Raw genomic sequence first — 12309 nt, 5'->3', positions numbered from 1 at the left:
TCAGATTTATTTTCCTGTTTCATTTTAATTTATTATTTTCTTTATTATATAAGCATTTCTTCCAAGTATTTCTCTTTTAATTACTATTTTATATTGTTTTTGCAATAAAGATACTAATTTATATTGTACAATTTTAATATTCATTTTGCTTTTATTTTGCCAGATGTTTTTATCCAAAGCGACTTACATCGCTACACAGAAATTCCACTGTTTAAACCTCCCCCCAGCTAAGTCTCTCCAACCAGCGACCTACTTGCTGTAAGGCTGCATAACCACCACTGTGCATCACCTATCTGAATCCGCACTGATGAAAAAGTACCATAAACTAACCACATTGTATTGGCAGGAAAAATGTTGGTATTGCCCATCCTTATCTGAAACCTGTAACTTGAAGTGCCACCTGGTGAATTCATTTCATAATGGCCATGCTAACGTAAGGAACATATGGGAGAAAGTGTGCAGTGTTTCACGTTTGAGAACTGATATTCGTACCTAAAGGCAGCATAAATGAGCCTTAACAGTTTGACTTTTGGGGGTAAATGAACAGACTTTCTAATCACATTTTCATTTCTTTATTTGCCCCAAGCAGTAAATGGATTCCAGTTAACAAAGACTGTTTGTTAGCTAGTATCCTTTTGTTAGCTTTCTGTTAGCAGCCAGAAAACCAAGTTTTTGTGTTTTTCATCCTTTGCTAGCAGCTAACACAGGATGAAAACAGACCAGCTGTGTGCTCTGTGGATGTTAGTCAGAGTTTGAAGGCGCTTAGCTGTGATCTCGCAGCAGCTTCCCATCTCCTGTTGTCAGTAAGGTGACGGTGCCTTCCTCCTGTCTCCAAGTGCTCAGTCTGTTTCTGTGCATCATTCAGACGGAGGGGGCTCAGTTCTGTGTTTAGGTGCTTCTGCCATCACTGTATGCTGTTCAGAGACCAGCTCTCCTGAGCTCCTTCCCTGATCTTCTGCAGTGGTCCCGGAACTGCACTTCTGGTGGGATATCAGAGTCACTGGGGGAGTTTCTGACAACTGAGTCATACCTAGGGATGAACTGGGGACATTCGGTCGGGGTGTTGGGGAAACCAGACGTTTGTCTTGGGGAACTGACACTGGGCTCTTCTTCTGGGATGGGAGGATAATAGGTGGCTTTTCTGGGGTATGGGTTAGTTCTAGAGGTTTTTCTGAGGCAAATGCTGCCGCTGAACTGAAGACTCGAGCTGCGGTCACTTCTTGTTGAAGTGGTGATGTAGAGGAGGAACACCCTGACTGTGGGACTTCTTCCTTTCCTGGAAGTGGAGGCTTGCCTTCAGCTGATCCTCCACAGTCCACTTCTCCTTTTGCCTGTAACTCTTCCTTCTGGACAGTATCCTCCTTTTCTTCTACTCTCCGCTTTCCTGTGTCACCGTCTGTGTGGATAAAGAACAGACACTCATGAAGTTTAAACCCACAAGGGCTGCAGTCCTGCAGGTTTGAAAAAGTTTCTGCCCCAACACACCTGACTCAACTTAAATGGATCTGATGAAATTCTTATCAATTTTAGTCAGATGAGTTGGAGCAGGAAACTTCTAAAAGCTGCAGTACTGCAGTCCTCATGGATTAGCCGTGGCTGTTGCTGATTGTCGTCCTCAGACAATTTGATTGAACTAGCGTGGACCTCATCATCCATCCACTTTTCACAGTTCAATTTTTTAAAATAATCAAAACACTTAGTTTGTAGAAGTAAAATGTTGGGACAGCAGTTTGGGCTTAATAAGAAGTAAAGATTTTGAAGTTGTAAATAAATGTTTGCAAAGTACGTATTGTAAATCAAGCTTTGTTACTCTGTGCATGAATAATATCTGGGATCAAATTACATTCAATCAATCAATCAAAGATACTTTATTCATTCCCGAGGGGAAATATTAAATTCTTTTTAAAACATCTGTTTACTGATGCAAAGCAAAAAACTGTATTAAAATGAGGGTTGTTATCCCTGTCTTTACACCTCTATCTGATTGGACGACATATCAAACTGTTTAAAAGGCAGACAGCTTTCTGTCCCCTTGCACTGCTGCAGGCTACTGAGGGGAGTGATAAATTTTAAAGTTATTGGACACAGCGCTTCACCCTTCAGTTTCAATACCACTGGTGTATGATATTGTGTTGGTCAGAGAGGCCGTTTGCTGCTACACTTCCTTCAGGGTGCCCCAAGACAGCTGTGGCTACACAAGTAATTCACCACCACCAAGAGTGAACAATGGATTCATTGTAGGTGCTGAGCAAAAAAAACTGCCATTAATCTAATCCATTTTAATGATAAAAACATTTATCTCATAAAATCAACATGTTTGAAATGTAATACATATTAAAGACAGAAGTGCAAAATACTGTCAATAAATTTTGGTCAATTTAAACATAGTAAAGGCTATTTAGCTTGCCAATAATCCAACCATCCATTTTCTTAATCACTTAGGGAATGCATTTCTTAGAAAAAGAAATGTTACAGTGTTTGTCCAGTTTGCTCATCAAGATAAAGAATAATGAATCATGGCATGACTACCATGCACCATTCTCTCTCTTTAATTATGAACCAATCCTTGAATTATTTGCTGTACAAAGTCTTTATTTCTCATTAGTTTGTAAACTTATATTATAATTGATTCATCATTTGAAACTGCAGCTAACTGGACTGGTACTATAATGGGACTTCAATAAACCAACTGAGTGTTTTTGGGGTATTTTGAGCTTGGATTTTCTTCAATCTGTGAATTGAATTCTGTCCAGAAATTTCTGAGGTGGAAGCTGTTTAATAACTGGATTAAGTATAAGGAGTTACAGTGTGTGCTATAATTCTCCATTGTCACACACAATGAGGGAAGAGGAGCACCTGCTTTATCCGGAGTTTGTTGTGCTTCATCTTCTTTGCAAGAGGGCAGGTCCCATCTGTTGCCCCGGAAACGAATGGGTGACCTCTGTAAAACTGCCTTTAGCTCTGAGAAGGGAAAAAAAGAGAAGATAAAAATTTACAGAAGAGACTCTGTGACAAGGTGAACTTCATTCATCTGATGAATCATACATGTCTGAAAATGGCCATGTGTTCCAAACAAAGCATGCTCTCCTGATCTGAGAGTCACACAGCAGCAGGTTGCAGGGAAAGGTGATGTCATCACGTGACCACAACTTTCGCAGTTGCCATTGTGACATTAATCTTTTTACAGATTTGTCTTGAAGACGGAGCAGCCATGAGTGGCGATGAAAACCTGGGATCCTCCAGCTCCAGTCTAGCTCTGATGATATCTCTGATTTAAAGACTGAAACTTTTCACTGGCTTCCGGACTAATGACAACACTTCAGCATGCTTGTCATCCGACATCCACACCTGAATCTCACCTTGTGTCATCGCTAGAGTGTCCTCATGAACCGACACAGCTCTGCGCTGTGGAAAGGCCTTCACGTGTTGCCGTGGCTTAGGAAGACTCTCTGAAAGTATGCACATAGACAATGCTTTAGTGTTTTTTCATCACTAAAGAGACCTTGAGGAGTCTCACTCTCGCATGACTGACGTATAAGTGTGTGTGCGTGGCTATTAACAAGAGAGCAACATGAGTTTTCAGCTGCCTCACGCACTGTCCTTTGTCAGACTACCTTCCTTTGTCTTCATTTTATCTGAGCCGAAGCAAACGTACCCTCAGTCAGCTTCAAAGTGAAATAGTGTTCATGGACGTCAGTTTGCTTAACTTTAACTGCAAGCCATTTTACTACTGGTGGTCAATCTGTTTATTTATTGTAAAACTGCATGTAGAAGCTCAGGCCTTTAAATTCCAGTCAACATCCAGAAAGAATTTTTTCAGGACAGCCTCAGTTGTCAGATTATGAAGATAAATTATGTGAAATTATGCATCAATGCCATAAAGGCCAACCAAAACAACAGAATTTATTAACAGAACCTTGAAGAAATAACACACAGACTAACAGTGTTATTACACTGCTAGATTATTATACAGGCACGCGGAGGCCACACACACGACTGAGCCTCATTTTGAATTGTGTAAAGGACATTACATCAAAGTTGTATCAGCCTGTAGTGTGTTTTTCCACTTTAATTTGGAGTATAACTCAAAATCCAGACCTCCATGGGTTGATTCATTTGATTTTCATTGATAATTTTTGTGTGATTTTGTTGTCAGCACATTTAACTATGGAAAGAACAAAGTATTTAATAAAAACATTTCATTCATTCAGATCCACAACGTGTTATTTAGTGTTCCCTTATTTTTTTGAGCTATTTATATATATATATATATATATATATATATATATATATATATATATATATATATATATATATATATATAATAAACAAAGCTGTCACTTGAACAAAATCGTTTTTTGATTTTAAAAATGTGATACTTTTTCATAGGCTACAGAGGGGCATTGTTTGTTTGGTTTTTTTTATACTTTTTTTTTTTTTTTTTTTAAATATATACAGAGAGAACTGCAAATCTGTATCTAATTGTTCATCTCTGGATCTCACCTATGAAAATAAGTAAACAGAAACTTACCCTCAGTTACTGATTGTGCTTTTTCAGTGCGATCTGGAGCACCAGCACCCCGCCATGGAGCCGGAAGAAGCTGTTCTTTCCTTGGTGACTGAGTGAAGGCAGGACTCTCCTGGTTTCCATCCTGATGAGTAGAATAAGTTCAACAACATGATACCAAAATGAAGACTTATCTTATTTGCTGAAGCTGTGGATGTTAACAGAGGGTTTTATAATAAAGTATTTACTCCCCTTATCATATCCTCTAGTTTAACTTCTTTCTGGATCTTTATGATGTTTTAAAAGTGAATTTCAGGGCTAGGCCTCAATTCTCCTGATCCTGACCATTGATAGAGGTGTCCATCATCAACATCGACATGTATTCCTGAGATATCAACCTATGTATCTATGTAACATCTCAATTAAAACATCTGGCAAACTACTCAGGTTTACTTTTGTCTATTCTACAGGAGCACAGTTCCTCATCAGATAGCATTTTTAGATAAACTGGGCAGCTATCCTCTGGTTTTCACTAAAAGTGATGTGATTTTCTTTTTAGAGGAGAAAACAATTTTCAATGTGTTTCTGGTAAATTTACTCTGACACAGTAACTAATATCTTGATTCTGACAGTACAATAGTTAGCTCATGTCTCAGCTTTCCATTGAGACCAAGAACATACATACAGCTCTCGTTAGTATGAAGATATACAGGATGTTCATAGTGTCTCTTTCCTATTTAACAAAATGATCTGAAAAGATAATAAATCGGTAATTCTCAGGAAATTACAAAAGGAAGAGAAGATATTAAGTCAATTTTTTTTATATATCTCCATACATTTTCCTGTTATGTTCCTAGTGGTCCACTCCTTTTATTCAACACTGTCCCCGGCTCCATAATTTTCTTGTGCCGTACACAAATTGATGGATGTGAAGGTGAATATTTATAAATTTTCCTGTAGTCTTGTTGACTGTGTGCATCCAGTTTTTTCAGTGAACCACAGTGCACATTGTGCATTTTCTTGAAGAGCAGCCGTTTTTTTAAAGGTTCTGTTAAACAGAAGCTTTTTTTTTTTTTTTTTTTTTTTTAAAAAGATTTTATGCACTATAGTTCTTCACAAAGCTTTATGAGGGAGCCCACACACTGGTTTGTTGTGACTGTGGACTTGTTTCCCAACTGCTGAGTGTGTTTGATATTCATGTTGTGTGACTACAACCGAACTGTGCAGCTGCATGTGTACAGGAGTTCAACAAGCTCTGACCGGGCTCTCAGGGAAAGCATTCCTGTAAGATTCTGGTGCTCTGCCACATCTGTGGAAGTAATGGTTTCTTCATTTCTCTGTCATTAATTAATGTTAAAGATATCTGAATATAGTCACTTTCCAAAAGGAATCATGTCTGAAACGTTTCATCAGACCACAATGAAGACAAAGTTAAATAACATCCATGTGCAAATGCTTTGTTTTTGTTCCATGTTAGAGGGAAAGGACGTCAGGGGAAGAGTCATTTCCTCTAAACTAACTCATTAAATCATACTTTGATTTCTTTGGTTCTGAAAGCATGATATTAAAAATAAATACATCCAATATGTGTCACCATACAATTAAGTAAAAGTAAGTATTCAAACCTGGTTAAATAATTATGTAACGCAATGTTTTTCAACCACTGTGCCGTGGCACACTGGTATGCTGTGAGAGATCATCAGGTGTCTTTTTTTAGTTTGTGTTGTAAAGAGTGAATTAAAATCCAGATATCTGGTATTGTTTCCTTTATTTCAACTGTTTCAGTATTATTTATGTGTCCAACAGCAGCTATCCTAGATTCTAGTTAACAAAGACAGTTTGTTAGCTAGTATCCTTTTGTTAGCTTTCTGTTAGCAGCCAGAAAACCAAGTTTTTGTGTTTTTCATCCTTTGCTAGCAGCTTACACAGGATGTAAATTCTTTACTCAGGCTGGAAAAAATAAGTTTGTTTTCATCATGCAGTTTCCAGAAAGAAGCCTCCCAGGTCCAAGAGAAGTTCTGCAACTTTTAGCATAATTTTTTTCTAAGAGAAATCCAGAGTTAATGTTTGTTGCTTACAGTGCAGAGGGGATTTATTTGCAATGAAACTTGTCGGTTATTGTACTTTGTTGTAATATTATTGTTATGTTTGCATCAAATCATAGTCATAAATAGAATCCAAAGTCCTAAAAGGAGTGTTCATGAGGTTTTACACATTTATAGTGTTGGAAAACGCAGAATAGTTAATATAATTTCTCTGACAGTAATTATATTTTAAAAAATTGTGACATCCCTGCTAACATCTCTCATTTAGCTGAGTGTGTAGAAATTTCCAGATTCTACACACAGGCATAATAAATCAATAATATTGAGTACAGTGTGTGTATGTACACAGAAATCAGATGAATAGAAGTAATGTGTCCTTTCCTTTAATCACTCTTTCATTCATGTGAGAGGATTTAAAGTTGTCGGTAACAGCAGTGTGTGTTTCAGGGAGTAGCTGCACGTTGTTGAAAGGAAATTGCAATACCGTGTTACCTGCTGTGCTGCAGCCTCTGCTGGATGGCCATCATGTGTGTGTGCTGAGATCTGGACATGCTCTGCTGAGCTGCTGGAAGTAGGAGCCGAGGCGGGACGAGCCGCCCCTCCGGCAGGTGCAGCTGGGGTTGGGAGTGGAGGTTTGGCTGTGATGCTGGGTTTGGGTGGCAGGGGGCCTGCAGGACGCTCAGGGAGGGCGGGCTTTGGGTAAAGTAGAGGATCTGGTCGGATGGACTCTGGTGGTTTCGTAGGAAGTCTGGGGTCAGCTTGAGACAGAAGGTCAGAGCAAGGGAACATCACAAACAGAGCAAAGGACGCAGGTACACAAACCCCCTTGCTAGTTTACTGTGAAATCTGCTGGTTTGATCAATGCTGACGGAATTTAACTTTTATTTTCACATCCTTTGGTTCTTGACTGTTTTCAGCATGGACGCTACGATTCAAAAATGAATCTGCTGTTCAAAGGTTTTGCTGTGACAAGGAACTGTTAAAAGCCCTGGTATTCTGGTGGCCTGGCTTTGCTGGGTTTAAGCTGGAAGCCAAAATACATTTTAGGTTGTAAGATTACATTTCTGTCTTGCTGATATTACAGGAATATTACAACTCATTTGGTTACCATCTTATCTTGTATTACCTCTGGAGGTTATGTATTTGTCGGAGTGTGTTTGTTTGTCTGTTAGCAACATTACTCAAAAGGTTATGGATGGATTTTGATTAAATCTTCGGGATATGTTGGGGGTGTCATGAGGAACAAATGATGAAATTTCGGTGGAGATCCAGAAGAGATCCAAGATTCTGGTTTTTAAATAAAAAGTACAAAGGAGATGCCGTGCCACTGACTACCACATCATCGTATGCAGTGGGCATGTGCGTAATGCTCGTAACTTTTGCCATGATTAGCCGATCGGTATGACCAATACCTCTTTCTAATTGTGTGATATGGTAAAATCACGCTAATGTCATCATGTTTACATAAATGTGACCAATCTGCACCAACAAAGCAGGAAATGTTTGCCGCTGAATGACTGACACCTGTAGTACTCCAATCAAACTGATGTTACCGGGCACAAAATTGTGATTTTATTTGCCTAACTACTCCTGAAGCACCGTTGGAAACATAGTTGCTTTACTGCATGCAGTTTTATGTCGATGAATTAAAGTTTTGGAGGTAAAACAGCAAAGGTAAGACAGAATATGTAATGATGTTTTTCAAACGTGATGCATAAATTCAGCCTTCTTTTGACTCTGGTTGAGTGAATCTTGGTCATATCGACATTAAACTGGCATGTTTGGAATCTGTGGGAAGTGTGCTTTCAGTAGAGTGTTTGTTTCCATGCTGCTCAGTGCACACGAGGTTCCAATATTTTTGTTTACATATTTCTGCGGACTTTGTTTACTTGGTCTTTTAATGACCTCCGCCAAGGAAGTCATGTTTTTGCTAGAGTTTATTTGTTTGTTTGGTTGTCTGTTAGCAACTTTACACAAAAAGTTATGGATAGATTTTTATTAAATTTTTACAATATGTTGGGGTCTCACAAGGAACAAATGATTACATTTTGGTGGAGATCCGAAAGAGATCCAGGATTCTGGACACTTTGAAGATATGTTGGGTGCTAATCACCATATGCTTGGCTATGTCTGTGCTCTCCGAGTGCTTTTCTAGTTTTTATTTTTTTTATGTAACCTCTGGTATGTTTCCAAGAATCCCAAGAGTTACATGTACCCCATTTTAGAAACAGTGGTCTATAATGCAGTGTTGGTGTTCTAGGTTTGAAAAGTCTCCATCATTTCTATGAAAACATAAACAATAATTTGGTTCTGCTCGTGGGAATAATGTTTTATTATCTAGAACTCGTTGTTTGTACCTGATGAAGATGACATGGTTCTAGGTTTGGTGTATGTCGGAGGTGGTTCTGGTTTGTCCAGGATGGTGCCTGAAGGACAGAGACAAAAGCGGCACAATGCTGAAAGTTCATCTGCAGATGATTTAAGCCACAACTCTGCACAGAGGATTCTGAACACACAGTGATGATGATTCAAACTGGACTGTAGGGAAGAAGAAAAAATGCACCCACTGTCTACTTTATCAGGTCCACCTGCTCAGCTGCATCTCTACAAATAACTAAGCAGGCAATCACATGAAAACAAGTGAATGTATTCAGTCATGTAGACACGGTCATACGTGGTCTTACATCTTTAAATGGAATGGATTCACCCTGTCTTGGATCACACTAAGGCTGGTGTAATGGTGTGGGTCATTTTTATTTTTACCAATGTGATTTAACCACCACTGCCAACCTGAGTATTGTTGCTGACCGTGTCTATCCCTTTATGACCGCAGTATAGCATTTCTAATGGAAACTTCCAGCAGGATGATGCACCAAATCACAAAGCTGAAATGCTCTCCAACTGCTTTTTTCAACCTGACCATGAGTTCACTGTACTGGTCTCCACAGTCACCAGATCTCAATCCAACATAGCAGCTTTGAGATGTGGTGGAGATTCTCATCATGGAAGTGCAGTTGACAAATCTGAAGCAACTGTGTGATGCTATCATGTAAGTATAGAACAAAATCTCTGAGGAACATTTACAACACCTTGTTGAATTTGACACCAAAAATTAAGGTTCTGAAGGGAAAACAGGGATCCAATTTGGTACAAGTAAGGTGGGCCTGATAAAGTGTACAGTGGGTTTACCTGCAGGACCAAAATGTCTTTATAAACATTAAGATTTGGCGAATTTTGATGAATATTGACTGACCTTCAAGAACAAAAACAGATTCTCAGACCAATGATTTATGCTGTCAGTCACAAACTGAGGCCAGTAATGAGATGTGCACATCTTTCATCTGATTTCACTGTAATATAGAGGTAGCTGAATCATACGTACCTTCAGAGTTGGCCTTTCTCAACTCTTCATCTTTTTTCTACAACAGAGACATTAAACAATATCAAACCGCAACAAGTAAGCAGAAGTTCAGAAGAGATGTGGAGTTAAGACCCTGGAGAACTTCCACTGAATCAGAACATGAAGTTTATGTTTGGAGATGGTCGTCCATGGACCTGTTCCAGAAAGCAGGTCCCTGGACGACTGCTTTCTCCGAGTCTACGCTGAAACACTGAGTTTTCAGTTTCAGATCAACTTATTGATTTAGATGTGTGATCCACAGAATCCACTAGTCCACTGACTTAAAACAAAAATAATCTAATAAAATCTGAGTTTCTTTTTTTAGCTTCAATCCCACTCAAAAAAACAATCCCCAATGAGCTTCTCATTTCATCGTTAAAAACAGATTTTAGTTAGTCATTAAAAAAACGAAATTCATGTAATTGTCTTTTGATATCTAGCTATGTGTTTACACACACACACACACACACACACACACACACACACACACACACACACACACAGATCCTACCTGGCACATCTTGGTGTCGGCAGGTGGCGTTTTGGCCACGCCCACTCTCTGCAGCATCACTTGAAGCCTCTGCTCAAAACTAGCTGTGCTTTCAGACGTATGTTTCTGGAAGACAGTGAGGATGAAGAAGGTGAGGATGAAGATGGTAAGTGTAAGAGCTCACACACAATTTGTACCGAAGTGTGTGTGTGTGTGGGGGGGGTAAAATGTAGAACTTGCAGATTAAAAGACGCATTTATAGAAGCAGGACATTTAGCATTGTGTTTTTTTTTACAGTCGAACTTCGAAGCACACCTCAGTGCCTGCACACCATCACATCCTGCATTTAGAGCTGCTGTGGTGCCAGTTTATCTGTCACTAAAACATTATTAGATTACTAATTAAGTTCTTCATAAAGATGTTCTGCAATGCAGCAGAGAAATATAACTGAGTACGTTCACTAAGGAACCAGGAGGCCCTACTGCTTTTAAAGGGCTTTATCAATAAACTTGACTGGGAGTGTTACAATCCATCAAACTACACTGATCCAGTGATCAGTAAATCAATAGCATTGATCCAAACTGTAAATCTATATCAATCATCTGTCAGATGTTCAGCAGAAATGTAGAATTGTTCATTTGTTTGGAGTAATAAAATACAAATACTTTGAGAAAAATGTGGATATCCAAAAATATGTGAAAAGAAATTCTGACTGTATTATTTTCACCTACCTATGTAATAAATAAATTACCCCAAATGTCATGTCAGTTTTTTTCCTACAGGATAACCGACAGGTCAGGCTGGTCAAATGGAGTGAACCAGGGAATCCAGCCACAGCAGAGACGTTCTGGTGTGAAATGCTCCTCATGTGACAGGGCGCCAGCCGGAAAGCGCAACCCTGCCGCTCCATGGAACTTCCACTTTGAGTGGTCAGTGTGGGACTCCATAGAGAACAACGGTGAGTAAGCTTTTGTTTTCTTTACCTTCTGCGTGAGCAAAACCACCTATAAAACCACCCAAGTTGTTTGTGTAATTATATAAATTCTATCTGGATTTTCATCTGGCCATGTAAGTGGCAACATATTCTTATCACACATTGCAATGCACAAAGTGATCCATCATTTGTACCCATCGTTGCTCCTTTTCAGCCTTTTCTTTTTGCCTTTGTAGGTTATGGTCCAACCGGATCTTTCTAGTCTAGGACATAAAAAACTGTTTAAACACTACAATGCAGCCTCCATCCTTTGCCAAAACAGAGAAAAATGCATCCAGACAGATGGCCTACAACCAAACCACGTATCAGATCCTGCTCATTTCTGACCAAATCACATTGGATTTGTATCACAACAGAACCTCAGAGTTCAGTAAAACTTTAAAAAGTCATTTGCAGGGAATTATTACCAACATGGCCGACTCACATAATTCGCATCTAATTAACACCAGAGACAATCTCAGCAATTATTTCAAATTACATGCAGTTCCCTAGGTAAAACTAATCCTGTCAGAAAAGGGTTTAAAACTACTTATCTGGTTATTATAACTTTTCAATAAAATGATTTGATTTGAGACTCAAAATAAGAGGAAAATTTTCACTGTATTCAGATTTTAATGCAGACAAATGGAAATGTATTCTTTGTTTCATTTTCATGATGTGAACATCTTGAAGCTCAACATGCATAATGTTGCATTTTACATTTTTTACATTAGCATTTTACATTTGTATTTGAGCCCGAAACAGATTGTTTTTCATTTTCATTTCTAGGTCTGATCAGGAAGAGAATTAGAATTTGATGTTGTTTTGTGACTTGATATGAAGTGATATGATTGTTTTAAATCAGCTGTTATATCGTTTCGTAACCATAGATGG

At 38.7% G+C, this 12309-nt stretch overlaps 1 protein-coding gene across 1 annotated transcript in view; it reads right to left on the bottom strand.

The window, feature by feature from the left end:
- Window positions 1-857: 857 nt before the first annotated feature.
- The window catches only part of carmil2 (capping protein regulator and myosin 1 linker 2), a gene marked incomplete at both ends in the record, with an annotated part of 56456 nt that continues 45004 nt past the window's right edge, over window positions 858-12309 (bottom strand). Inside the window, 8 exons of the mRNA XM_079256338.1 lie at window positions 858-1396; window positions 2857-2961; window positions 3360-3449; window positions 4532-4652; window positions 7045-7310; window positions 8910-8978; window positions 9935-9971; window positions 10464-10568. Coding sequence (XP_079112464.1) covers window positions 858-1396; window positions 2857-2961; window positions 3360-3449; window positions 4532-4652; window positions 7045-7310; window positions 8910-8978; window positions 9935-9971; window positions 10464-10568 — 1332 coding nt within the window. The remainder of the gene's footprint in view (window positions 1397-2856; window positions 2962-3359; window positions 3450-4531; window positions 4653-7044; window positions 7311-8909; window positions 8979-9934; window positions 9972-10463; window positions 10569-12309) is intronic.

Source organism: Telmatherina bonti, assembly GCF_933228915.1.
Source record: "Telmatherina bonti genome assembly, chromosome: 2".
NCBI lineage: Eukaryota > Metazoa > Chordata > Actinopteri > Atheriniformes > Telmatherinidae > Telmatherina > Telmatherina bonti.
This window is presented reverse-complemented; position numbering and strand designations above follow the sequence as displayed.